The 25618-nt window shown below is 38.3% G+C and overlaps 1 protein-coding gene across 1 annotated transcript; it reads right to left on the reverse strand.

Annotated features, from left to right (window-relative positions):
* Positions 1-9823: 9823 nt before the first annotated feature.
* SMPDL3A (sphingomyelin phosphodiesterase acid like 3A) lies at positions 9824-25618 on the reverse strand. Its single transcript, XM_046677059.1, has 8 exons — positions 25252-25618; positions 20157-20370; positions 19082-19226; positions 15428-15524; positions 14476-14645; positions 13848-14028; positions 12132-12256; positions 9824-10459 (listed from the first exon to the last, which is right to left on the reverse strand). Exons 1-8 carry the CDS (start codon positions 25601-25603, stop codon positions 10142-10144), a joined length of 1602 nt encoding a protein of 533 aa, XP_046533015.1. The 5' UTR covers positions 25604-25618; the 3' UTR covers positions 9824-10141.

Below are 25618 nucleotides of genomic sequence, written 5' to 3' on the forward strand. Positions count from 1 at the left end.
CCCAGGAGTGGTCAGTGTGAGTTCTAATCAGGAAGCTGTTACTCTTTGCTAATTAACACACGATCTCAAAAACAGCTTCTTATTGGTGGAAATAATCGCCTGTAGACTGGCATGATGAGTGTTAGAAAAGGACTCATAAGGTGAAATTAAAGATATGGTAAGTACGTAGATTAGCTAAAGTGGCATGGATGAATAGACAGATAGACAGCAGACAGATAGACAGACACAGACATACATGCATCTATTTTTTTAAGAGATACTCACTCTTCCTAACATGCATAAGCAAGAAAGAAGAGCCCAGAAAGGCCAGCAGCCTTACATTTAGGCGTGATGTCTAAGATTAAATCCCTAGTCCCTCTACCGCCAGAGGTGAACTCCCGAGAGTTTTGAGCAGTGCCGTGTCCAGCCATATTGGAGCTGGAGCTCAGCACAGAAAAAAAAGTGTGTGCTTTTATACATTTACTAAAATGTTCTTCTATATTTTGAACCAAATAAAAAAAGTTAATAAAATCTCTATAATCAAAAACACAGTCATATATAAAGGCTTGCCTTGATCACGGTGTTGTCCAATGGGATTGAATGCCATCATTAATCTTCAAAAACTGTTAGGGCAGGCCAGTGACCATCAGCTACTTGGAAACGACTTTTGTTGCTGCATAGTAATGCAGGAACATAAAACAAACAAGCAACAAGTCATGCAGGGACATAAAACAAACTGTCTTTATTTAAAATTTTGATATTTGGTTCATGATAAATTATTCTGTGTTCATTTTGATTTTTTAAAGTATTGCCTTAAAAATTATTTCTCTTGATTACTAAGTTTTTTGGCAGCTTCTCAAATTTTTCACCAGAGGCTAGTGCCTCACTGCTCTGATTCTGAGCCTCTGAGGATGCTACAAGACTGAGACATCTTGTTTTCTAGAATTTTCGGCATTTGGCTTAAACAGAACTTTCACTCAAGGTAGTACTCAAAGCACTTCAGTGGTTGGAGAACTGGCTGTTCTAGAGACCATAAAATGAGTAGTGTGAAATATTGGTTTTGTTTTTTATTGTTTTATATGTTATCTTACTAATATATATTCAGTTGGCAAATGTCTCTATGTGTGGTGTAATTTAACTCAGACCTGCTTTTATTTTAACCTGACACCCAAGAATTTCAGGATGGCTACCATTATTTGCCAAAAAGAAGCCAGGAGTAAGTTGACTTATGTCAGCCCACAAAACTCAAGGAGACAATGAATGGGATCAAGGGTGATGTATATTTAATTTTACTTAACTACATTTTTGCAGCACTTACTCTGTGCCATGCATTATTGTACATGCTTTACAAAAATTGACTCACAGCAACCTTCTATGTGAAGTACTGTTAGCATCTCTGTTTTACTGAGGAGAAAATTCTCTTCTTTCTCTTGGTAAAATCCAGAGTTAGGTTTACCTCATCTGAAATTGCCTGAGAAAAAATGTCCGTGGATATTATACAAAACTAACACAGTGAAGAGAAAGAAAACACTGAGAGTTAAGACTCAGAGGGATAAGCTATTTCTAAAATAATTCATCACAAGAGCCATAACATAAATTTAGAAAAATCGTTAAAATCCCCAATAGAATGCAAAAACCAGGAACTCATAACTACAAAGAATCAGACAAAAGGTGACAGCAAATCATTAAAACTTCTCTACTATAGTATTTTTTGGGAGGGGAGAAAGTTTTATTATTAAGTTCAATGTAAATCCTCTTTAAGAGGATTTTGTTACAAATTCTTCTGCTCCCTCTTGGTTCAAGTCCACTTAAAACTCAATTGCAGCACTGGTTGGCCCAAACATATCTGTGGTTCAGAAAAACGTCTCTAAAGATTGTCATTTAATTCTGTCCTTTCTTAGAGTTCATGATATGAATTCTGAGGATGGGTGCAATTTCTGTGTTTAAGTTCTCTTAGCCTGATAGCTCTTCTTTTCCTCAGCTTTATTGAGATATAACTGACATGTAACATTGGATAAGTGTAAGTTGTGCGGCTTATTAATTTGATAGCATATGCATGCAATATGATTCCCACCTTAGAGTTAGCTACACCTCCATCACATCACATAATTACCATTTCTTTTTTGTGGAGAGTATAATAATGTTTAATCTTCCACTTATGGGTGTATCTTCCCTTTTGCTTCATGTTTCAATTACCTTTGGACCCCTATACCTACCTAGCACACGCCCCACACATAATAGACATTAAGAGAATGTTTGATGAATAAATGTATGAATCCACTCCTCTGTTTTCCATAAAATAATTGTTGAACATATGAGTAACTTAAATAAACACATTGTGACCTCTAAACAAAGGAGCCCACAATTTAATATTCTGTAGCTTATCGTTCAACTGAAGAAGATGTATAGCATGTGAAATGTACTCTTACTGAAAAGATTCTGTTTTGCTTTTAAAGATTTCCAATAAAAGATTTTGTTTCTTTCTGGTGTAGCAAACATTTCCATTGAAATATAATGATGAGTAGATGATATTTTGAATTTTTTAAGCGACTTTTTTTAATTTTCAAAGGATTTTAATATCCATATACACATACCCTAAAATCAGTGCTATGAACTCTTCCCAAATAAAGGATTATAAGAAGGTGTACATATTTCAGCCAAAGAGTTCAGCTAGATTTTTAAGGGAAAGGGTAATTAATGAATTTTCAGGTGAGTAGAAACTACCTGGGCTGCTGCTGTGGTCCTTCGACACCACTTGGCAGCAATTTGCAGACTTAACAGGAAAGAAGACAAATGAACACTGTAGTAAAATTCTCTGTGTAGCTCTAGTCATTGTTCCAAGCACAATTCCATTGCTCTCTGAGTGATCTGAGAATAAATGCTTTTAAGACACATACAGAAAGAGGGCTTTTGTAAGTATCTGACAGGCACCTCAATATTGATCAGCGAAATAATAAAATCTGCCTGAAAGAGTAATCAGAAAATGAGTTTTTCTTCTATATTGTGATAACCATTCCCATGTTTATGCAATTACACGATTTTAGACAAAGAAATCATTTTAGTAGCTTTTTATCATTCTTCCCAAATATTGAAGACTTAAGTGGACATCTTTGTAATATAGTTGTCAGTATTTCTGACACTTCTGTTTTGTGACCTGACAGTGACAGCCCTTACTAATTAGTTCGCTGGGAATTAAGTCCATTGTAATGAAGGTGATCCTGTTAAAAATATTTTAATTGTTAAGTCAGTTTTAATTATATGCGATGTGTTTCAAAGGCAATCAGTGACCTCACTAAGCTGCACATACACACACACACACATCACACTACTGTGTGTGCTGGAATGAGCTCCACAAGGGCAGGGATCTTTGTCCGTTTGGTTCACTGCTGTATCCCTAGCACCTAAAACAGTGCCTGGAACCTTCAAGGAACCCCATACATACGTGTGGAGAGAATTGCACACTGTGAAAGATGACATGAGTGGAGCCATATTAAAATAGAGCCGGAGCAGCCACTTGAGATGAATTTCCTTGCATGTCTTGTTTCCTTTATCTTCCAAACTGGACCCAATTACCAACATTCCAAGAAGTCAGAAAGGAGAAGAATATCCTGTCTGTATGGACTGATGGAACTGGGCTTTGCTGATGACCAGATTGCTAACCAATCAAGGAAGTACAAGTCTAGCCTTTTACCTGACAATTGAACCTCAGGCCAATCTATGAAGTACAAACCTAGCCTTACCTCACCTAGCACAACTGAACTCTTATTTAAAACGACTCACCTCATCTTCCCCTTCCCCCATAAAAACCTAAGCCTCTCTTCTGCAATCAGAACATTATTTGTGTTTCTACCTGAATCTGTGCTCCCTGAATTGCAATTCTTCAATCCCAAATGAACACTTTGCCTCTTAAACCAGTTTCTGTTCTTGTAGGTTGACAGTGGCATACAAAACACAATGATTATGGCTTGACTTGTGTATGAATTGAATGATCCCTGGAACAGCATTGAAAAATGTGAGGTTCTTTTTCCTTGACTTCATCCCCCATTTTCTGTACTTTCCATGTCCCTGTCAAATCCACTCTGTTCCTTTTGGGCATGTGAGAAAGTTAAAAATACTTTTAATATTTATAACTTTTGCACCATGTTTACCACGTCCAGAAACTCAACTGTGCAGTTTACATCCTCATTTAATTCCCACAACACGGTTATAAACCAAGTGATGTTTTAACTCCCATTTAATAGATGAGACGAATTGAGTTACAGAGAGGAAAATGCCTTGACTGCACTCAAAATGAGTGGAGGAGCTGGGATCAGATGTCAAACGTCTCTAACTGGAAGCCCTGACCTCATCACCCTATCATATCACTTCCCAGTGACCTCTTACTCACTAAGCCCTCCTCACTACTACAGTGTGAGAGGACAGGCTACCACTTTTCTTGGAGGTCCCAAAATCCCAACCTCCCTCTCAGTTCCCTTTTCCCAATCTGCCAATGCCAGAACCCTTCCTCTCTGTCTCAACTGGAATGAGGATGCTCTTGGTCATGCACGATGGCTGACTAGCAACTCATTACCCTTTAGGGTAAATAAGTGTCAGTCAATAGTTTTCCTAAGCCAAATATTTCCATCTTAAACATTTAATCTCTGCTGCTCAAAGATAAGTTTTACACATTCATTAAGGAATTCAGGCGTTAGCAAGAAATTGAGAAAAATGTCTCCAATAGCAGATATAACTTCATACATTCAACAAGTTTTGACAACAAAGACATTTTTATACCGGATCTTTAGACAAGATAGTATTGAAGAGAGAAAGAAATGAAGGAGCTTAGACTGGGAAAAGACACTGACAGCCTATTTTAATTGGAATACAGAGTGCTGGTGGGAGGTGTGAGAGTCTGCAATGAGGCAGGGACAAAGGCTATAGAAACCACATAGGTCCCTAGCCCTGTATGAAAAGCAGTCCTCCAGGCCCTCCAGGCAATGCTCAGAGGACATCCATGGCCATCTTTCTAAATCACCAATTTGGGGACACAGAACTTTCAAAAGGAAATGTATTATGTATAGAATAGAATGCAAAGAACTGATTTTTTTTTAAAGGTTGGCACCTGAGCTAAACTTCCTTTTTTTTCTGCTTTTTTTCTCCCCACATCCCCCCAGCACATAGTTGTATAGTTTTGTTGTAGGTTCTTCCAGCTGTAGCATATGGGATGCCGCCTCAATGTGGCCTGACGAGTGGTGCCACGTCCACACCCGGGGTTCCAAACCAGCAAAACCCTGGGCCGTGGGAAGCGGGGTGCACGAACTTAACCACTCGGCCATGGGGTTGGCCCCGAAAGACCTGAATTTTTAAAGTAAAGGAGAAAGAAGTTTTATACTGATTTAATTTTTTAATGAACAGATACATATTATAGAAAGAAATTCATTTAATTGAAAAATAAGGATGAATCATGCTAAAGTTTAATGAGGATAATTTCATAAAACAGGAACTTCAGGTATGTCTTGAAAAGTCAAAGTTATAAAATAGATATGATCCTTATTTTTCATTATTTCTTTCAGTGTTCCATGGAGTTGTTGCCTACATTATGCTTACATACATAATTGCTCCAAGGAGACGAAACTCAAATAGGGGATTCTGTAGCATTAAGTAAACCATTCTCTACCAAAAGAATAGCTAGCTCATCAATAGTTGAATTAAAACTATTTTTCCTTTCCTTAAGTGTCCTCAAAATCTGTCTAGAAAGGTTTAGGCAGTGGCAGTATGGAGGCTGGCAGATGATAAATTTCTATAAGTCTATATTTATTCCTAACAAATTTTAAATATTGTAGAAACCATCACAGTAGTAGAGTCTGAGTTGGTTTGGCTTCTTTCTTAGGATACTAATTTATTTTTTAAAAGAAACCCTAAAGTCCTTCAGAATAGGAAAATATTTAATGAATGAGAGGAATTCTTGGGTAGCCCCTATCAGCTGTAAAACATAACAACACTTAATCTGTTGCTCTGCACCCTCACACACACCCCCCACCAGCCCTCTCCTCCTGTAGTCATCTCAACTCCCTCTGGACAGCGCCATTGACCAGTTTCTCCAGCCAAAACTCTGGGAGACAGCCTTTATTTCTATCTGTACTCCATCACTTACATCCATGCCATCAACAAATACTGCTTTCTCCTTCCAAAATATATCACAAAATGGGCTACTTCTCTCCCCTGCCACCACCTCAGTGCATCTACAATCCCTTTACTCAGACTACTTCAAACCCTCCCAATATCTCCTTGCTTTTGCTCTAAATCATTCTCCCTACAAGAGCCAAAATAACTTTAAAGGTGGGGTTACTATATCCCTTTACAAAAAATGAATATATAGTATTTAATACATAAAAAAAAGTATAAAGAAAAATAGAGCAAACATCAATATAGCCACTGACTGCATTAGGAAATAAAACTTTACCAACACATTTAAATCCCCTTATTTATCTCTCCCCAATCATCTTTGCCATTCACCAACCTCCAATACTCCCATATTTGATGTTTATTTTGCCAACACACCTTTCTGGTCTACTGCATGTATCTCTAAGCAATATATACTATTTCTGCATTTTTAAAGTTTGATGTAAATGGTATTATATTGTATTTATCCTTTGGCAACTTGTTTTTCACTCATTACTACGCTTGTGACATTTATGCATGTTGATTTTTCACTTCTGTGTAATATTCCACACTCTGAATAAACATATTTCATTTATCCATTCTCTTATTGATATAGTGGTTTGTTAATGTTATTAAAAATGATGCTGCATTAGATATTTTTGTACTCTTACTGTATATTTTTGAGAGTTTACTCTTAAGTATACTCTTAGGACTAAATTGTTAAGCAATGAAGAATTTCATCTTCAACTTTATATTGTGGAACTGACTCAATGTAGTTATTTGCAGGGATTCAGTTCTTTTGGAAGATAAAAGTAGCTCCACTAGTCGGAGGGAGGTGAAGACTATAGCCTTCTTACCCTACAACTTTGTTACCTGATGATAACAGATATGGACAATTATATGGACAATGAAAGCAAGTCTCATGGACTTTATTTATCAAGCAAATCCAGAAACAGTCATATTAACTACACTTATAGCCCAATGAAGTTCCAGCTTTTCTCTTTTAGCATAAAGCTCATTTCATAAGTGTCACTCAAGGCAGACGTGGCAATATCTGAGATGCAAGATTCAGCTCACCTCCCAAGAGTCTAGAATTCCCTCAAAAATCTGGACACAAACTTAGATGGTGTCCTAGGACCAGGCACCACTAGAAGGGCTGCTGAATCCACTAAGCGTGTTCTTCTGCTGCATTCACACAAGATGGGAGATGCTTATTCACTTTAGCCAACCCACTCATAATATGTGAGTGTTACTACCATATAAGAAAATTTTATATACTGAGGTATATGGAGAAACCATTCTGGTTTAAACTTGAAATTTTATTTGAGCCAAAGGCCTGACTTGCAGCTTGTCAAACATACATTGCCCATCTGCTTTGATCATTATCCTAAGTAAAGAATGTACTCTTTGAAGACAAGAATTGATGCCTCCTTTCCCAGGACGCTAGCGTTCTTTGTAGATAAATCTCCCTTCCCACAACTCCAGAGGCATGTTGGCCCACTATACGGGCTAATGTGTAACAAAATATCTCCTTGAACCCTTGAAAAAATGTACCCCTGTCATGCTCGGTGTATGTCTCTTTGGAAACGGTATATGATTGTGCTTAAAATCACTCTTCTCTGGAGAGCCTTCTTCCTTGCAAAGCCTGCAGTTCCCGGGCTATAATCCTGAGTTTGGTTCAAATAAAACTCTCTCTCCTTTTTTCTTTTATAATAGAATGATTATTGACTATTTGCACTAACTATGATAAATGGAAAAAAACTCACTCAGATATTTCCTAGTATATATAAGTAGGTTTGTTTCATGCCTAAATCTCTCTACCCACCTAAATCAGTGGCTTTTACAAGGACTTGCTCTCATTCCCCTCACCTTTACTCCCCTTCTTTTCTATCAATGTGTGGCTAAATGTTGAAATAAAATGGGTCTCAAAGTAGCAATTTTAAAAATCTAAACTGGTTGTAGTTTACGAATTTGCCAAAGCACTATCAATAAACAGGCAATTCAAGACAAATTTTTCTGTGGCCATAACAAAATTATTATACATTTGAACATAATCTGATAAACTGCAATAAATTATTATAACATACTCTGATTTTAGAATGGAAAAATTAACTACTGATAACGTCTCTAGCTGTTACTGGAACTTTAAGATCATTTATTTCTATTTTAAGGGAAAGGTAAACTGAATACAAAAATGTAGCATTAGAATTTTTAAACTATAGAATAACGTGGGAAGGACTCTAAATGTTCACTGGCCCAAATCCCCTTCAGATGCAGGAATTTCTTCCACAGTAATCCTGCAAACCCCAGCTTGTTCACTTCCAGTTAGGACTCATTGTCTGAGTGATCTCATGCCATCTTTGATTTTCACCATTTTAAAATTTTTCCTTATATGGTGCAATCCTGTTTTCTTAAAACTGTCCACAAGTATAAGAACATATAAATACATGATGTAGTCATTTGACAACACCAGCTTTAAATATAATTGCCAGAAGGATGATTTCTAAATGATGTGATTATTTTATAACAATGAATTTTTGCTTTCTTCTGATATTCTCAGTTCTGATATATACTAATTTATTTTTTAAACCTACAAGTTAAAAAAAATGTTTACCTAATTAATATTGATAGCTTCTTAGGTATAACACTTTTATTTTGTAAGTTCACATTCTCAGCCCTCTGGAAATCAGGATAATTTGGGTTTATTATGATGAGATCTTACATCCGCAAGTCATTTTTTGACATGAAGACAAACCAGTCCCAAGGATAATGAGTCCACTCTCCTCGTCGACTGACCTAAGGTTGCTGTTTGTATGTCCTCTCCTGCAAGCCAAAGTACTGGGGTGTACAATCTTCTTTTCTCCTAAATTTCTCAGCCTCCTCCTTTTCTTTTCTACTTTAATTCTCTCACAGAGCCTGGAAGCAAACAACAGCTTGATAGAGGCTATTGAGAAGGAAGCAATCCTGGGAGAATCCTAGAGACAATCCCATGAAATAAAAGCTCATTTTTATCCTCTCTTGGAACATTGTGACAAAGAAAATGCCGCCACTGCATCCCAGCATATTTCTTTGAGAAATATTTATCTTTCAATTCATTTCAACAATTATTTACTAAGTGCCATGCACTGGAATAGGACCTCAGCCTTGTGCTAGTATACTGTAGTTACAAACTACTACTCGTGACATTCTCTTCCTTAAAAGTTAAAAGTACTAAAGGGGACTCCCCTTCACTCACAGAGTGAAGACCTAGGCAATACACGTCCCGTGATGGTTCATAGGCTCAGAGATGACCCTGATGAGATCTTGGTGTTTTCCAGAAAGAGTGCATGTAAATAGTGTTAATTTCAGTTTACACATGAGATTTAAACAGTTCGAACCTCCGTTTACTCATGAGGTTTTAACAAAAGTGAATTAAAATACAAAATTATCATATTAAGAGTAATTCAGGGGACCAATCCCATGGCCTAGTGGTTAAGTTCAACATGCTGTGCTTCAGCAGCCTGGGTTCGGTTCCCCAGCATGGAACTACACCACACATCAGCTGCCATGCTGTGGTGGTGTCCCACAAACAAAATAGAGGAAGACTGGCAAGGATGTTAGCTCAGGGCAAATCTTCCTGATGCAAAAAGAGGAAGATTGACAACAGATGTTAGCTCAGGGTGAATCTTCCTCAGCAGAAAAATAAAAGAATAACTCATCATGCTTAGGGAAGAATCATTTGTTTTATTGTATAAATGACAATTTCAACAAGAGTATATATTAGACATAATTATAAAAACTGGAAGATAGGATATTTACATCCAAACATCACTCTAGTAATTGGCAGTTTAAATATAGTCAATACAATAAAAATTTTGAATGTTAAAAATATATACATTTGGGTATCATAAAAAAGAAAGCAAAGACAGTAAGAATTCTGCTTGCCCAATCAGTAACTCACAAGATTTATGTAACAATTCCCATAAACTGATCTCAGAAACAGAGCAATGTGACATTTTCTCTGAATACAAACTGTGAAATACTACAGATTCTGCTTTATATAATATTGTTTGAGGCAATCTACATAGGAAACATGATCAAGATTCATAATTGCACAAATTTGAGAGGACTTACATTTCCCATCGCAAATTACACCGCTGTCATAACTCACAAAGAAGTAATTGTAGTATTTTATAAACTGCTTACTGTCTAGAACTGCAAATTGTTTAGCTAATCCATACAAACTTTTCGGCTGCAAATCTTCAACATCATAGGTCTGGGTCAGGATATATTCCAGCTTCCAGTTGGATTCTCCCTTTAGATTAGCATCTGTCAGGTTCAAATAATACTGCAACATATCCTATAGTTAAAAATAGTAATAAAATCTGGTTTATTTTTTGGCGTATAAAGTACTGCACAGCAAGAGAGTCTTTATTAGGATTTATATGACAATCTTAATTTAAAGTTGTAGTCATTAAAAAAAAAGTGAGAACTGGTTTTAGAGAAAAGAGTTCCGATAGAAAATCTATATTATTTTTTTCATTTTAAAAATACCGAAAGAACAGAATAGAAAATAATCTAAACTATACAGAGACATGTACAAAATGAAAAGCTTTCGATTAACACACCTCAGAAGTAACCACTGCTAACAGTCGTGTATAAATCAGTGGTGTGCTGGAGGTGGCCTGCACCAGCTCACAAGAACAGACTGTCAAATTTTCAGGAATCTTGCAAGTTGGTTGATATCACTTTGGCAGCTTGAAATTGGCCATGATGGGAGTATTTATATCATGGAAAGTAGCAAACATTACAAATCAAAGCACTTTTTCCCCCAGTGAATCAGTTAAACATTTACCAGCACTTCAGTGTACGTGTATTGTTTTAGATTTTATGCACAAAACAAATACAAATATTTAGACTATATATATACATATATATATACTTACTATCTTTTTGGCTTTTTCAAAAAATGAAGTCTTGCTATACAAACTGTTTTGCATTTTTAAAAATTATTTAGTGCTATAAAGGGACATCTTTCCATGTCAGTACATATACATACATACACACATACATATACATATATATACATGTGTGTATGTGAGGTTCAGATCCCAAAATAGTCAACTAATAGTTGTAAAAGAATTCTGTTGGACTAGTTCATAGTTAATGATTTTATTTCCTCATTTAATCTAATACTTACGGATTAAATCAGATTTCCCCTGCCCTACTTCCTTTGTAAAAACATGCTCTAGGGAATAACAGAGTTAACTCCTACTAAATTTACCTAGGAAAAACTTGCAGTTACATAAGTAGAGACCTTAACTGAGAAATTCTTTTTCAAATTATTTTTGTTGAAAGGGGCAGTACCCATAAGCTAAATGCCCAGCCTTTCGATGCTAACTTGATCCAAAGCACAGAGTCACGTACAAGCTGCAGAGCATTGTGGTCTCAAAGGTAAATGTCCAACTTAATGTATTTTCTTTACAAAACTTTTTTTGCCAACATTTATAGAGCGCTTACTATGAGCCAAGCATTCTTCTAAGTGCTTTACGTGTATTTGTTCACATAAACCTCACAGCAATGAAGTGAGGTCAGCAATATTTTAATCGCTGTCTTACAGAGCAGTAGCCTAGGACAGAGAAGTCAGGTAATACAGCTCATGAGAGCGTATGGTTTCAGGGCCCACACCCTCCTTCACAGCTGTGTTCTGGAGAAGAGCGGTTAATAACAAACACAGCTTAGGGAAAAATTTCAATATGTATGCAAGTCCACAAATAAGGCACTTCCCAATGGAACCCTCATCTAAATAAATATGAAGTCCTTAGAAGGACAGGAATGGCCTCCCAAACACTGACTTCATAAGCCCACACTTAGAAAGTGCTGACATTCCAAATATAAAAAGAAGAAAGACATGGTGAGAGTTCAACATAAATGACAAGCCACAGAGCTGCGCTGAAAATGTCCAACTAAACAATGAAAACTACAAAGACATGCATTAATATAGGGTCAATTCTAAATCTGTGCTAACTTACCGATAACTTATAATCATGAGGGTCATACTGAAATAGTCTGATACCAGGATTGTTGGTCTGTTTTTGTAAAACATTCTTCACTGGGGTAACAGCAGGAGCCACAAACAAAGAATTTATTGGACTTCCTGGACAAAACATATAAACATAAACATCCACTTTTTAAAAATAGAGTTTAACTATATTACAAATGTGAATAAGTCCAAAAATAAGAGATTAACAAACATAACAGGCAAGTTACAGGTGATCCTTGATGGATTCGGACTCAAAACATGAAACTTGAAAATAGGGGAATTTTTATTATGGATTGGTATTAGATTATACCAAAGAATTATGGTTAATTTTGTTAGGTAAGTTAGTGGTATTGTAATCATGTAAATTTATATTTTAGCAGTGCATACAGAAGCATGTAGGACTGAAATACATCTGATGCTTGAGATTCACTTTCAAATACTTCAGAAAAGAAAAGAATAAAAAATGAATAGAAAAAGCAAATGTGGCAAAATCTCGGTAGATGTTGAATATAAATGATGGTACATAGGGATTTGTTTTATCATTATCTCTGCTCTTATATATATTTTAAATTTTTAATAATAAAACAATTCAAGTTATTACAAATACACACACACCAAAGTACAAAACAAGTTTGTTCTGTACCTCTACCGAAAACAATATTTCAATAACTACATAATAAGAATTTGGTTAAAGTGTCGCCATATTTTATCCATATCTATTATAGGACTAAATTTCTTTCTGAGTAAAAAAGCTATCAAATGCTGAATAATGGTCATTTTTATCAAGCCCACTCATTCTAGATGAAAGAGGTGAAGCATTGCAAAAATGTGCCCCAATTGCTGAAAAAAATACATATTGATTTTTCTCCTGACTGACTACTATGAAATCAAAAGTCTTATTTTGTTAACTCTGTTTTCTGCTCTCATGTAGACACAGTCTTTAAAAATAGATAATGACTGTTTTATTTGATGCTAGAGCTTCTTCTATTTTTTTCTTTTAATGCTGAATAGGTGACAATATCAATAAGCACTTAAAGTAAGAGCTTAATACATTTTATTTTAAACCAATGATAAATTGTGCTTTGCTCTTTAAATTCTGAAGACTGAAACAAGTCATATCAAAAGAAACTTGAGGGGCCAGCAGGGCATCGCAGTGGTTAAGTGCACATGTTCCGCTTCGGTGGCCCGGGGTTTGTGGGTTAGGATCCCAGGTGAGGACATGGCACCGCTTGGCAAGCCATGCTGTGGTAGGCATCCCACAGGTAAAGTAGAGGAAGATGGGCACGGATGTTAGCTCAGGGCCAGTCTTCCTCAGCAAAAAGAGGAGGATTGGCAGCAGATGTTAGCTCAGGGCTAATCTTCCTCAAAAAAAAAAGAAACTTGAGTCTAGCAGGTAAACAACAAACAGTAATATTCCCTTAAACTTGAGGATCTAAAAGCAAATTTCAGAGGCTTTTGTGTTGACAGCAATCAAATGATGGTGGTCCTGTGGAGCTAACAGGAAGAAACTCAACTGCAGGCCTAAATATGCTTTGCACACTTGCCATACAATCACAGGAGGTAATTCAGAAAAAGCTGGTGCTGGCAGGTTGATTTAATGAAACTTTTAATTTACCAGATCAGTAAAAATCACTGGGTATTATTGGATATGCTTTGCTCTAGCAAAGTCTTGGATTGAGGAAATGCAAACACAACATCAGATTACCTTTTTTATCTGAAAGAACCATGATGCTATCTCTGTGTGTGTGTCCATAAAATTGTCCTGCAATGACATTGCTGTATTTTCTAAAAATATCTATCAATTTCTCATTATAATATTCTCTCATTGCCGTGGTGCCCACCGTATAGGGCAGATACCCCACTGGAATATGCGCAATGATGTACACCTGGAGAAGGAAACACAAGGAGGACTGATGAGAATCTTTGTGCACATTTATCATGAACAAATGACATTTAGATACCCAAGATCGAAAGTACATTAATTAAAATTTAGAAAGCCAATATACCATCTGTCCTATTTATCGTCAAAAAACGATGGAATTACGAAACTATTAATACCACTATATTTGTACTTGACTCATTTAAACTACACTGTTGAGGATATAAGCACCTGTGACCGTGGTCAGAATTTTTTTCTATCAACAGACACCAATCAATCCTCAAAGCATTAAAAGCAAAATAAAATAACAAAAACAGAGATAAATCATAAGGTATTTCATGTGACATCTTCAAATTTTAATACATTTATTAATAACTGACCCTCCTCATATTTAATAAATACACAGATTTCGCCCTCTGTTTATCCCCTGATGATTTTGGTCTATGGGATCTACCTTCTCCTTATTTTGCTGAGAGATGTTCAGTGTGTTTTCTAGCCATTCGAACTGATTTGCTGGGTCGGTCTTATTCAAGGTCACGATATTTGGGCCATAGTACAAGTTTGTGTTTAGACTGATGATCCTAAGGTTCAGATTAGTTGAAACCTTCTGTGAATAAAAGCCACCTATAAAAACAAATTTAAAACACATTCTAGAAAAACACACACACAGATATGCGGGCACTTGAAAGTAAAGTCTTAATTAAGGCTTACAAGCCCGTCAGGAAGTTGACACATTTCTCATTGTTTAGTTTGCCCATACATAAGCTGTCATTAGATGAGAATCAGATTTAACAAACACTTATTGAAAACCTACTGTGTGCCAGGTACAATGCTGGCACTTCCACATATTGAGGTAACAACAATTGTATCCAAAATTCAGATGAAAAGATAATTAAATGTTTTGGCACTAGGCATAACGAGGTACCAAATTTTGTAAAAGAAAGACTAATATGTCAACTCCTACTTTTGCATATTTGGGGAGTTAAGATGACAGATATGATGAAACATAAAGTCCACAGAATAGGAATACATATAGATCTTGCCAGAGACTACTGAGGAAGAAACGGCGGATAAACCAGAGCTGCCACAATCTCAATAAAGACAAGGCTTAAAGGCATAACTCCACTCACACCTCTGAACCAGTAGTGTCAGAATGTTCAGCAAAGGGTCTGCTGCAATGGTCCTTTCAGAGCTGGCCACTGGGATCTTGGCCCAGCTCTCCTTGCTCCGGACCCATTCACCATCCATGCCTCTCCTTAGTTTTCAAATGTGACTTATGGTCTCCAGAAAAACCAGGTAGAGTGGCTGTCTGGAATTGGCACACTCAAGTAAACAGTAAAGATCTAAGTCTAAACAACATGAATAAGGACAGTCACAAAATAGGGATGAGAAAAACTTTCACTTACCTTTCCTTAAAGTGTGAATAGCTTCTTCATCCAGCCATGGCTTCCAGAGGTTTGCTACTGCATCGTACACCTTGCTGGTGACTATAGGTAGTTGATCCTGGCCACAAACAATATAATCCACCATTGAAACTCTAAAGATACATGGATTAATTAAGTTAAACATTACTTGAGTGCTTACTACTACGTTAAGTATCTGAAGATGCAAGGAGGAATACTAGATAGACTCAATCTTCAAGGAATTTATAACTTGGGGAGGCGGAGGACAAAATGTAATCAATCCCCTATAAGCCAAAGTACTAGGTGCTACCACAGAGGTTCTGGGAGTGCAGAAGCAAGAACAATTGAGTCTGGCCCAATGAGTCAGCGGAGAGAGCAAAGACAGCACTTGAACCAGACATTGAATAATGATTTCATCAACTTGACAAGAAAGAGCAACAATGCAAAAACAATGGCCCAGACACCAGCACAGTGTCATATACAGAGAAAAGCACTTGTTTCAGTGTGGCCGGGGTCTAGGATGGATATGGAATGTGCTCATTAAAGAGACACTGAAGGCAGTTTGAGCCTGAACATCCAGGGCCCAGTGTAGCATGTCCACGGAATGGAGAAAATTTCATGATTTTGGAATTAAACCAAGTCCTCTGAAATGTTAACACTAGTATAAAGCTTCTTGATTTCTTGAATGAAGATTGACAACCACATGCTTTTGATATGAAGAAGTCTCTTTATGTCAGCCTAAATTATATCACCTTGTTTCCATTTTTTAATATATTAGATATATAAAACATTATTTTTACCATAAATTATCTTTTTATCATCCTAGTATATCATATTATAATAAACTATGATGACATATGCTAGGGAAGATAAAAGAGCAAAACTTTAGAAAGTAGATATACTGAATAAAAATCCAAGAAATCATTTGTGAAATTGAGTAATTATTTCTATTTTTTGTTTTAAAAAATTATATGTAAGAACTGAATCCATTTCCTTCACTCTCCTCGTTTCCTCCTGTATATTGGTGATAGAGATCTTAAAGGAGTTTCCCTGGAAGCGTTAATTAAAATGCTTGGTTATTTTTCAAGATGAAAGTCACGCTAGTTCCTAATACATATGCCTAATATATGATAAAAGTATAAATACATTCAGGGCAAGTAATCAAATGACTTGTTTAAACTGGAACTAATTATCCAAAGTATATTTTCAGTTTGTGTCAGAGATCATAGTCATCTGTCTGAAAATTACACAACAGCTTAGGCCAACCTAAATTCTGGTTAAAAATTGTAATCATCATCAATATCATCATCATCATCATCATCAAAAAACCTAAAGTCTTACCAGAACTGGGTATAAATTACAGGTCTTTCCACTGCCAAGAAATGAGGTATAATGGGAAGTGACCCACCCATAAGTTTGGTGGCAGCAGCCTTGCCAGTGGAGGAGGACATGAGGACCCTGGACCAAACAGCTTCCTTGGGTGGCAACTGGAAGGAATTCCTGGTCTGCCACACTAATATCTACTTCTGATGTAATGGATGGGGACATGCAGCTATACATGTGTGTTTATGTAGCTAAATTTAGGTACATTTTTATGGGTTTTAATAGAGAAATAACACTTATCAAACTTATGTGTCACTAACGCTGACCAGATTTCAACCTCAGATACCAGCCTCTAGGAGAATTTGGTGTGTGGCTTTCACGTTACATTTGACATTCCTGAAACTGGAGTGGACAGATAGCAGTAGAACAATAGGAAAAAGGTGTTCGGATATCAAGTAATAAGCTAGAAAGAGAAAAAATTGACTGTTTAAGGTATACAGCCTGCCCAATTCACCCCAGCTCTGCTTATAAAAGGAAATTTTAGATTAGATAGTATCCATGTCTTTGAATTATTATAAGATTTGACTTCACAAAAAGAAGACAGAGATAAAAGTGAAATGAAATAACTCAAAGGAGTTAGGAAAAATGGATCCCACGTCACTGCTTAATGCAATAATAACCACCACTCCGCTCAGTGAGGGCTCATTATGTGCCAGGTGAGAAGCTATCCCTTTTCATGTAGTATCACTAATTCTTACAAAAACTTTGCAAGGTAGGTTTTAATAAGTGACCTATGGATCAAGCACCCCAGGTGAATTATCCAAGTTGGTCAAGCTATTAGAATCAGGGCAGAATAGGGTTTTAAATTCTAGTGGATATGACTCTAAATGCCACACGTTTTCCACCAAACCAGTCTGCCTGTCACCTAAAGCACATAAAAACAGTGTGTGTAACCTCCAGCTCCTAGACATTGTTTGTCTCCAAGCCTCTGCACTGTGTGGTCTAACATCTCAACAGAAACAAAAGTTGACCACTGGTTGAGAGCCCAACTTACAAAGACTCACATAATGTTCATCCCCAGACTAGAGGTCACTTGAAACTTGAGCTCATCCTAGAGTAGAACTTTTCAAAATCATGTATTTTGACTTCAGGTTAGCTTAACAAATAAATTCAAAGCAAAAAGAAAAATGTAGACAAAGAGAGCCATGAAAGTAAATATCTTGCTCAGGAAATATTGAGTATATTAGTCTGGCAAGAGCAAAGGAGGTGTGAAGTGTGTTGGTCTACTTGAACACAAAAGATCCAGGACGTGAGCTCTGCCACTAAGTGATTATGAGCACTAGAACCAGCAACTTAACATTTCTGGGCCTCAGTTTTCTCGTCTATAAAATAAAGAGTTGATCTAAACCAGGGGTTAACACATTTTTTCTATAAAGGGTCAAATAATAAATCTTTTAGGCTTAAAAGCCATATGGTCTCTGTCACAACTATTCTATTCTGCTGTTACAGTGCAAAAGCAGCCACAGGCAATACAAAAAGAATAGTCATGACGGTGTTCCAATAAAGCTTTATTTACAAAAACAAGTGGCAGGCCAAATTTGGACCACAGGCTATAGTTTGCCAAGCCCTGGACTAAACAACAATCTCTGAGATCTCTTGAATCTGTACAAATCTAAGATTCTACACTACTATAACAGGACCCTGTAACCAGGGCTGGTCTCCAGCTATTATGCACAGGCTGCTTAACAATGGCTGCCCTGATAGGCTGAAGTCTGGGCTGTACCAGGCATGAAATATTCTGCACACAGTCTCTGCCTTGAATCTCATCTTAATTAGATAAACTGGACTTGAACAGGGACTTCCCTCTTTGGTTCTTAGAATAATTAGCTATGTTTTTGGTTTTAATCACAATCTAGCTTAGAGCATCACGTGGAGAGCTTTGTATATCTAACAGAAATTCTGAAAAATGTAAATACTTGTCAGCATTAATCTTTGTGCTAACCTTATACTGGAAATGCAAATGAATAACAAAATTATTCAAAAGGAAGGAGAAATTGAGGAAGATTATATAGAAAAACAAGAATTAATAATCCACAAACTAGGTAATTTTCTTCTGAAAACTCGCTATGGATATAAATTTTATGAATTCTTAAGAGTTACTTAAAGGTCCCCAAAGTACTTGTTTTGTCTTTCTCGATGATTAGCACTAAGAACACACTCTATCTCAATAAGCCCCACTCCCACGCCCTACCATCTGCTAGCTATTGTCATAATTTTGACTCTACTGATGGGAAAATTCCTTTAAGCACTTCTGGGAGTAGAGGTCAAACTTACCTGTGGCCAATAGTCATGATTACCCAGTGCAGGGAAAACCTGAAGATTTGGAAAGAGACTCTGCATGGTGGTTGTCATATTAGCAATCACATTTATGACTGTGTCTGTTGAGAGTTCATGCACAGGAACATGAGGTGGGCTATCCCTGGAAGGGAGACAGAATCGTGGGGAACAAAGTCAGTTTGTAGGAAAAAATCACTAGACTTATGTGTGATGCCTTGCTGTACTATCATTGCAGACTTCCACCATAAAACAACAGATGATAGTAAAAATTAGAGTTGATAAAATCTCATTTACCTTTCTCCCACAGAGTATCCCGTAAAAAAGAAAACGTGTAATACAGATGATAAACTGAACATCTCAGCCTGTTTCACTGCCTGACAGAAGATTCATGAGAGGCGAAAAATTTTAGTAATTGAAAGCATAAATTCCAGAGCTGAAGTGCCTGGATTTAAATCCTAGGTTTGAGACTTCCTAGCTGTGTGCACTTGGGCAAACTGGTTAGATTCTCATGCCTCCATTTCCTCACCTGTGAAATGAGAATACTACTACTACTACTACTAATATCTATTGTTAAGATTAAATGAGTTACAATGTGTAAATTAATTAAAGTAGTGCCATGGTCATGATTGCAGGTACAGGAAATACAGGCCTCTTTCTCAGTCATGATGGATGGAATTAGTCAATTATACCACCAGAAGATGACATTTACAAAATTGCTATCACAGGTTAACTCCCACTGTTGCCTTTTGTTTTCGATTATTTAATCAAGGCCTAGTATCACACTAATAAACATCTCAAGACACTGATACAGATGTACTGTTTGTGGATTCATTTCTTAGTTAACATCGACATATCTCTAAAACCTGTATTCTAAAAAGAAAATATATCAATACCAGGACTTCTAAAATTTTTTATTATATCTGATAATGTTGATTAATTCGACCTAGTATTTTTTAAACCCAAATAATTCTTAAAACATAATTAATCTTCTCATGGAATTCAGTATTCTCATGAAGCTTAGGACACTGTAGATAAATACTGAATAACTAATGGTATTTACACAACCACTTACCCTGTCCATATCATGAAAGATGCTTCTTGTCCTGAATTTTTAATAAAATCAAATGCTGACAAGATGAGGTGATATGGGGAATCACACAGAACATCTCCAAAAGGGCCAGGATTGGAGGCATTTGCGCCTTTGGAGGAAGCGCACACTTTCGTGTGGTCATCTGTGATGTGGTAAGTAGGGTCTAAGTGTAAGTCAGTCACATGCCAAAACTGTCCTGTTGATCAGAAAAGAAATGGTGTTCAATCTACTTCTCTTTTGGAATTCCCATACAAGTATTTACACTGACTGGAGGCACCTGCTCCTGCCTGTGATGGAGGAAAGCCCTAGTAAGTTAAATATTCATATGCCCTGAAGTTAAATACAGCCCTTCCCTGTGAGAAGACAAGGATTCCGAAGACAGCAGGAAGAACTTACTATTTACATGCGTCTGATGTAAATACTATACATGTGTATATGTGTCTGATGTAAATTACTGTAATATAGTAAACGGAATTGATGAGCTCAATGATATCATGACTACCCAACAAAGACTGTATAACAAACATAAGTTGCACAATGAAATATATGGAGACATCCTTCCGGGACGTGAATAATAGCATGTCTCCCTCCTTGCAAAATTTAAGGTTTTAAAATTTATTTATATTCTTCTTGTAGAGAAATTGATGTAGAAATATGATGTGGTTTGGTGGGGTTGCACAATGAATAGATTGCAGAACCAGAAACTAAATCTTACTCCTGATTTCTTATAAAACCTTACCTCTCAACATTAATGGAAAAAGAATACAAATCTTCAATACTAAAGATAGGAATTGCCAGAGGTTCTTAAAAGCCATTTAATAGAGGAACATCTTCTACCATACGCTTGTATAAAATGTTAATAATACGAAGGGAAGCATTTGTTAAAGAGGATGCTTCCACTGGGTTTTCAGGAAGAAGCCCAGAACCCATTTGGTAGCATCCCTGCTTGTAAATCATCTTGAGAAAGATTCTTTCATTGAAAGAAATACTAGAACTAATAATCATAGTAGCATCTCTCTTTATTAAACGTGTACTTGGTGCCGGGCATTGTGACAAGCAATTTAAATACATTATGTCATTTCCTTCTCAAAACCACTCTCTTGAAGTAGGAATCATTGTTCTCTAGAGTTGAGAAATTAATGCTGGATCAATTAGGAAATTTGCTCTTGTATACATGCTAATAAACAACAGAGTCAAAATCTGAATCCTATTTTGAAAGACCATCATTGCTTATATATAATTTACATATATCTTAAATGATTTTGCTGCCTTCTCATATGCAGTTAATAAATTCTGTTAATATTGAGGTTTTTTCGCATTTTGAATTTTGAGTCCACTCTGATTATGACGAGTCCACATCAGAAACACACCAGAAAGTGACACAGCAGCATGAACGACACCAGAAGCATGCATCAAACAAGTGGAATGCAAACTTTTATCTATAGAAAGCTAATAAAAACTAAGTATATATGTGAGCAAAACCTGAATGAAACCCAAAGCGGGATAATAAAGTGAAAAATTGAAAACAGTTAATTTGCTATAGTAGAAAAGGTAAGTTAGATTTGGGTGGTGGTTATGATTTTATAACACCTTTCAGTTCACAGCTAAGAAGTGGTAGACAAAAGATCCAGAAGAAAGTAGACATGAAATAGTCTTTATGATCAATTACTTGGTATTCAGTCCTTCTTTGAAAACATTTGCCAAGAGTAATTTATTTTATTCCATAATGTAGAAAATACTCCAACTTTTCTTTCCAGCTTAAACAAACTATTCAGCACATAAAGTGGAGTTGCCAAATGGCTCAGAATCATCCTGGAGACTGCCCTTCCTTGGGGTAGAAATATATACTACATCTCGTTTTTATGTAAACATGTATTTTATTATTTGTAGAATGTTAAGGCATAGTAAACTGCCCACTGAACCACAGAGTGTTATGCTTAAGAGCAGGGACTCCAGAGTCAGATGGCCAGACTTCCAATCCAAACTCCACTTGCTAATCTAGCTGTGCGAGTTCGGCTTGTTTCATCTGCAAAACCAGAATAATATTAGTGCCCATTGTATGAGGGTTAAGTGGCTTCGTGGAAGTAAAGCCCTTAGGAGGTGCCCGGCATCTAGTAAGCTCAATGTTAATTGTGCTGTTACTATTTTGTAACCCCAAGCTTGAATTTGAGATTGAACTTCCTCATTTCCAAGTAAGAGTTAAAACTTCTCGAATTTATAAGTTTACTATACAATGTATGTTTAGTACTGTTCTTTATGCTTTACAGCTGTTAACTCATCATTACTTCCCTTTGACAGACAAGGAGCTGCTGCACTCGGACCTTAAGTCCACGTCACAGACGTCAGACTCAACAGAGCCAAGAAAGGGACTCAGGAAATGCGACCCCAGAGTTCATGCCGTCCTTAACCACTGCACACACGGCCTCTCTGGGTGTGCTCACATTCAAATGGCCTTCCGTCTCCCTTGCCTCACGTAAAACAAATATTGACAACACCTATATGAGATACGGTGACAATTAAGGGACAATGAGACTGTAAATATATTAAATTTTTGTAAACCCAAACTGCAAACACATTAAAGACACTCCCTCTAAGGTAATCTACTACCTCGATTTATGTACCCAAGCACGTAGAATGCTTCTGACCTATAGTGGGCCCAAAGCAAACATTCTTTAATTATGCACAGGCAGGTTTCAGGATTTCCCCAAGAGAACACGGGAACGCAGTAATGAAAGCTGAGCTGAAACCACTCGCTCCAGACTTACAGCCTACCGCTCTCTCCACTACACTGCACTGCCGACAGGTAAGTGAGGGGTAATTATTCAGATGCATCAAAAGATGTCTTTACATAGAAGACAAGGACCGAGCTCTGACAGGTTCTTAACCTGGAATTCATAAATTATGAACCTCTGGAGGTCTCACCTCCCGCCTCTAATGAAATTGTATACAAAATGCTGTGTGCCTCTCGGCGGTGGGGGGCGGGGGGGAGAGGTGTCTCCAAGGCCATGGACCACGTCTAGGACAGAGCCCACACCTCAATCCAGATTCTCTGGTTTGAAGTTCAAAGTTCTTTTCACTACCCCACAATTACTTTCCTGTGCTGCAGATAATCTTTAAAAATATTTCCACAAATGTGTGTTTGTGTGCTGTCAATATATCTAGATAAATGCTCAATATTATACCCCCCAAAATCTTATAATTTATCTTAACAAACCCGGTAAATCATAATTCAGATGTTTGGACATATGGTGGTGTTTATTTATTTTTTTTGTCTATTTGTTTATAATATCACCACTCACCACAGGCTCTAGCAGGTCCTGACCTACTAAATCTGAAGAGTCGTGGCCACACCCAGGTGAAGTCTCCCTGGATTGTTGTCCTCTGACCACTAGGACTTGACAGAACAGGAAGCGGAGACTGGGAATCTGCACGCGCGCGCACACACACACACAAAGCAAGTAATCAGAAGCCAGTCATGGGTGTTGTAAAGGAAGTCCAAGCCCTTTGGGGTGGCAGTCACGGGGAGAAGGAAGGTCACATCAAGTAGAAAACACATAAAATAATATATCCATGTGAAACTGTTGAGTCAACGCTTCAGCAGATTTTTGAACCCGGATTACCCCGTCCCTTCCTCTTCCCTAGGTGACACAACCTTGGAGCTTCCTACCAAAACAGGGAGGTGTGAAGCCAGGCTTCACTAGACACCAGAAACTTGTCACTGAGGCCTTCAGCAATCAGATTCCTAAAACTAAAAGGTGAATTTGCCATTGGCTGGTATCGTGCAACCTGGGACATTTTATCTCAAAATCCTAAACAGCCACATGATGAAAGAAATGCAACTTCAGCTTTAATAAAAGCAGAAACCACCAGTGTAAGTATTTGGGGACAATTTGTTGTTGTGACCATCAGTTGGGAAACCAGATTTACAGTTCTGCCTTTCAACTGCCTGACTGCTGAGTCACGAGGACTTGGCTCTGAGACAAAGACGAGGCGTTTTTCCCAGAGCATTTCCGAAGTTGTGTGAGAGAGCAAGAGCGACAGAGAGAAGGTTTCAGCATCAAGCACTGCCCCCAGTTTGAGACAGCAATGCACAAAACACAAAATGGACCTCCACCAATTTTTCCCCCTCTAAATAAAGAGCAATTATTTTAAAAGAGAGTCGGGGACGTGGGGGAACCTTGGTCTTTGAAACTGAAAGCTCAGAGGGCAGAGTAAAATCCCATCTAACATTTCTCTCTTCTGGACCAATGGTTCTCAAACTCTAGCATCTATCAGAATCACCTGGAGGATTTGTCAAAACAGCTTCTTGGACCCCAATTCTCCAAGTTTGATTCCGTAGGTCTGGGCTGGGGCTGAAAACCTATATTTCGAACAAGTTTAGGTGATGCTGATGACACTAGCCCCAAACCACACTTTGAGAACCATACTCTTAACAGTCACTGTATTAAATGTTGAGAAAGAATAAAAACTGGTCCTGCCCGCAGGGAGCCCAGTAGCATCCTGGTAAAGTGAAACGAAGGCTCCTTGAGTTCTAACGTAGGCTAAAGGGCGGGGTAGCACCGAGATTGTGACTATGCTCGCAGAGGAAGCAGGAAGAAAAGGCCACCAAGTTCAGTGAGCAGGACAGAAGATAGATTCTGAGTCCCACGGAAACTTACACCCTGAGGGGAAGCGGCAAGTCTGGCGCTAGCCGAGTTACTCTCAGCAGATTCGGGTCCCTGGGAGTGCGGGACGTCCCACTCCCAGCTTCTTTTCTCCTAGAAACACGCAGCTTGTCCTTCCTCTCCCAGGAGTAAAGCACTCGGAGACACACAGTGTGAACCACTGAATCGGGAATCGGGCTGCTGCGCCCCGCGGAGCGCCCCCACGGCGCGGGGACTGCCTGCAGGGGAGCCCCGACCTCGCGGCCCGGCCGGGGACTTGGCGCTCGCGTCCCCGCGCCGTCCCCGCCCCCCGCGCGGAGCAGCCGGAGTCGGGGCGCCCCGCGTCCCCGCGCGCTTTGCCTGCCTCTGCGCGGGCGCCTCCGCCCGGCGCTCTCGGGCAGCTCCCGGGAGGGAAAGGGTCGCGGGCGACTCACCCACCGCCGGAGCGGGTCTCGGGCCGCCCGCGGGAGCCAGGGGCAGCCCGAGGGCGGGGCAGCCGTGCCAGGCGGCCAGCAGGCAGCAGACGAGCGCGCCCAGCAGCGCCATCGCGGGCGGCAGCCACGGGCCTGGGAGACTGGGGCTGGCCTGCGGTTGCACTCGGACCGTCAGGCCCCTGGGTAGGAAGGAGGCATAAGACAGAGGTGGGTGTAAACACCCAGCGGTCACGTGCGACAGCAAACTCCGGGTTCGTCTGACCTTCAGCAGCTGTCTGTCTGCCCTTTGTTTCTTAGCGTCAGGGACTGGCTTGGAAAGGAATGTGCTTGGGGCCAACCCCAAGTGTATCATCTTCCCTAAATACCA

The sequence above is a fragment of the Equus quagga genome, chromosome 11, assembly GCF_021613505.1.
Source record: "Equus quagga isolate Etosha38 chromosome 11, UCLA_HA_Equagga_1.0, whole genome shotgun sequence".
NCBI lineage: Eukaryota > Metazoa > Chordata > Mammalia > Perissodactyla > Equidae > Equus > Equus quagga.